This window comes from Zophobas morio, unplaced genomic scaffold (assembly GCF_036711695.1).
Source record: "Zophobas morio isolate AGI-343-1 ecotype UQ-CSIRO unplaced genomic scaffold, CSIRO_AGI_Zmor_V1 ptg000002l, whole genome shotgun sequence".
NCBI classification, from domain to species: Eukaryota; Metazoa; Arthropoda; class Insecta; order Coleoptera; family Tenebrionidae; genus Zophobas; species Zophobas morio.
Window position 1 is genome coordinate 5740596 of NW_026972107.1, and position 3490 is coordinate 5744085.

General features: G+C 39.6%; 2 protein-coding genes across 2 annotated transcripts; one reads left to right on the forward strand and one right to left on the reverse strand.

Moving 5' to 3' along the window:
• Positions 1-294: 294 nt before the first annotated feature.
• LOC135138141 (larval cuticle protein F1-like) lies at positions 295-909 on the reverse strand. Its single transcript, XM_064068062.1, has 2 exons — positions 838-909; positions 295-781 (listed from the first exon to the last, which is right to left on the reverse strand). Exons 1-2 carry the CDS (start codon positions 847-849, stop codon positions 365-367), a joined length of 429 nt encoding a protein of 142 aa, XP_063924132.1. The 5' UTR covers positions 850-909; the 3' UTR covers positions 295-364.
• Positions 910-2006: 1097 nt separating this feature from the next.
• LOC135138218 (larval cuticle protein F1-like) lies at positions 2007-2529 on the forward strand. Its single transcript, XM_064068177.1, has 2 exons — positions 2007-2067; positions 2121-2529. The coding sequence occupies exons 1-2, from the start codon at positions 2056-2058 to the stop codon at positions 2478-2480; spliced, it is 372 nt and encodes a 123-aa protein (XP_063924247.1). The 5' UTR covers positions 2007-2055; the 3' UTR covers positions 2481-2529.
• The last annotated feature ends 961 nt before the right edge of the window (positions 2530-3490 follow it).

A 3490-nucleotide genomic window follows, 5' to 3' on the forward strand; every position in this document is an offset into this window, starting at 1 on the left:
ATAGAAATTGCAGAAAAAATATACAGGCACAGTGATGTAATAATTACATGAAGATACTTACATTACCTATTTTTCTTCATGATCTTCACTGTTTAGTACAGAGTTTTCCTTGGGAACAGAAAATTAGGTGCTTATTTTTTTTAGCTTTTGAAATCTTTGTTCCAATGCGTTTTTCTTTCATTTTCCACAATTTTACTTGCTTTTGTTTATCTTTCAAAGATCCACCACATTCACACCTTTCCCAACTCACCCCTAGGACTTATTACAAGAATAAAAGTAAATAAAAATCTAAAATAACTTCAATAAATAAGTTTATTTAGCGATGTCTTTGGGGACATAATCAACAAACTAAGCACCACGGTTTTTACCAAGCGGCCAAGGGAGCGGCAGAGAGGGTGGAGATGGCGGGGGCACCAATGACAGAGCGAGCGCCGATCAAACCGGGGGCGCCGATCAAACCGTGGCCGCCGATCACACCGGTGGTCAAAGGAGCGGCGGCGAGGGTGGAGATGGCGGGGGCTCCAATCACAGAGCGAGCGCCGATCAAACCGGTGGCCAAGGGAGCGGCGGCGACGGTGGAGATGGCGGGGGCTCCGATCACAGAGCGGGCGCCGATCAAACCAGGGGCGCCGATCAAACCAGGAGCGCCGATCAAACCAGTGGTGGCCAAGGGGGCGGCGATGGTGCGGGTGGAGACCACGCTGGTAGCCAAGGGGGCGGCAAGAGGGGCGCCGATGAGTCCGGCGTTGGCGCCAGCGACGGCGAGGGCGACGAATACAACCTGAAAAACAAAAAATTGTAATTATTCAAGACCAACTATAAAATAATATTTCTTACGAAGGAGTTCATGGTGATGTGTTTGTTTTGTAAGCTGCTGTTACAACGTGCTTTGAGAGTGTGATGCTTGACAAAAAGTCAGACAGGGTTTTTATAGTGGAGATTTGTCCTCCACCAAAATTTTAAGGTGGTTCCATTTAGGAAAAAACCTGTTTCATTGTAGGATTAAGGCCCACTACGAAATGTCAGATTTGTATGGTCGATTGAAGCGGTGATGAGGCTTATGAAACAGTGAAAAAAATTGCATTTTACGGAGTTGTAGAGGTATTGACACAGTTGTGGATTTATTTAGGTTGATCTAGAAACGTGTGAGTCAGATTTGTGTGTAAAATGTTCCTAGTTTGCATCATTAAAAAAGATTTTTATGATGAGGTTATCGAAATTTGGACAGATGAAGATGATTTAGTAATGCGGTGCTAAAACGGTTTTACAGATGTTTGAATCTTGGGTTTAGGTACAATAAGGAGCTTCGTTCATCGGAGAAATTGATTATTATTCAGCAAGTTCTCCGACCTTGCTATTGTCTTTTTCCTAATTAATATTTTATGCATAAGGCATTTAAGTTGATTTTTCGCTTCCTAATTTATTGGTTAAACATGCTGTCTATACATATATTAATAATAAATTAATCTCTTTTATTTCCTGTATAATTAAGAGTAAGTACTGCTGTACAATATGCAAATTTCCTTCTATCTATCCATGAAAAAAATTATATAAGCTTTAATCTAATTATTACAAGCCCATAATTTTTGTAATAAAAAGAAATTCTAACAAATTTTGTTTTACATTAATGATTAAGTCATCATTAAAACGACAACTTAATGCGATTATTGATAAAATTGATCGTTTCATAATTGGTTCATAACAAGCATTTAATGTACCTATAACAACGAATACATTTTTTGAGAAGACATCGTTAATTTTTTAATAATCTATTTTGGTGAAACAAAAACTTAACAAAATTTGAACACAAAAATTATTTTGGAAACAATACAAAAATCAATGTCTTGTGAAGCGTCACAGGATATCCTTAGACTGCTCTTATTCACTCCAATTTCTTAATCCCCATTATCACCCAACAGTCAAATAAATTACATTAAAGTCATACAAACAAGTTTTTTAATGGAACCACCTTAATAGAGGACACATTGTTCTATATAAACCCACCTTGCACTTTTTAGTGCATCACAACGCCAAACGTCCACAGACCAATTCACCATGAACACTTTGGTAACCCAAACCCTCTCATGTCTCCTAATTTTTACTGTACATAATTTGCACAGATTGTTTTCGTCGCCGCCGCCGTCGCCGCCGCCAACGCCGGACTCATTGGGGCCCCCTTAGCCGCCGCTCCTTTGGCCGCCCCCTTAGCTGCCCCTCTGGCCGCCCCCTTAGCCGCTCCTCTGGCTGCCCCCTTAGCCGCGCCTCTGGCCACTAGCATCATCTCTGCTCGCACTATCGCCGCTCCCGCTATCCACGCCCCATTGGCTGCTCCTTTGGCCACTAGCGTAATCGCCGCTCCCGCCATCGCCGCCCCCGCTATTGCCGCTCCTTTGGCCACCGGCTTGATCGGCGCTCGCTCGATTATTGGCGCTCCTGCCATTTCTACCCTTTCTGCCGCCCCCTTGGCTACCGCCTGGTAAAGGGCTGGAAATTTCTTCTAAGGAAATAAATCATTATTTATTGAAGTAATCAGACGTAGTTTCAGTTTCTAGTAATTTTTTGACTCGATCAGCTAGAAGAATACGAAAATGGAGGTTTTTCTTTGCATAATTATAAAAAAATTGCCCGACATTATTCACTCGGCGTTCTTGAACTGTCGCGAGTGGACAAAGTCTAAAGCTGCCAAATCTAGAAAACGAATCTAAAATAAGTTAACCTTGCGAAACCAACAACTTTTTCCACAATAAACACCATCTATGAATAAAATCAGCTGAAAGAAAGTACAAAAACGTTACATAATACAGAGAGGTAATAAAAATACTTAAGTCAAAAGTAAAAATGACTGAGTCATTTTATGTATGAAAACAATTAAAATATTGCAATACAGAACTTGACAACTTGGCCAATTATTGTAAGACGGCTTTAAATGAAACGGAAATCGTTTAAACTTTAAATTACCTTGACAGAAATTGATTCAAAGATATTAATTCTGGTACCACGCTTTGAACACTTTCACGACAAAATCATAATCTATTGTTTGTTTTGTCATTCCAATCAGTCCATTTTTCGCCACATTAAACCCCTGAAAATTAGAACTGTAAACTTTTTTAATTAATCGCAATCGTACTAGTTTTGACTGATATGGCTAAAAATGTTTAAAAATCCGATTTTGTACAGATTATGAAACCTCGAGCGATTTTATAGCCTCGACTCATTTCAACACGCCTCATCAATCTGGAAGTACACAAATCCGACAATTTAACTTTAATGTTATGTTAATTAATGCAAAGTTATGGAATCGATTACATCTGGAGCATTATTAAATGCATAATCGCCTATTCTGCATAAAACGAAGTTCTAGTAAACATCACTTTTGACTCTAACAGGACTAACAGCCTTAAGTGTAAATTTATGAGTCATAATTTTCCTGCACTGACAGTCTTCATCGCTCGCAACATCCTTCACACGCTCATTTAATACCATTTTAAAA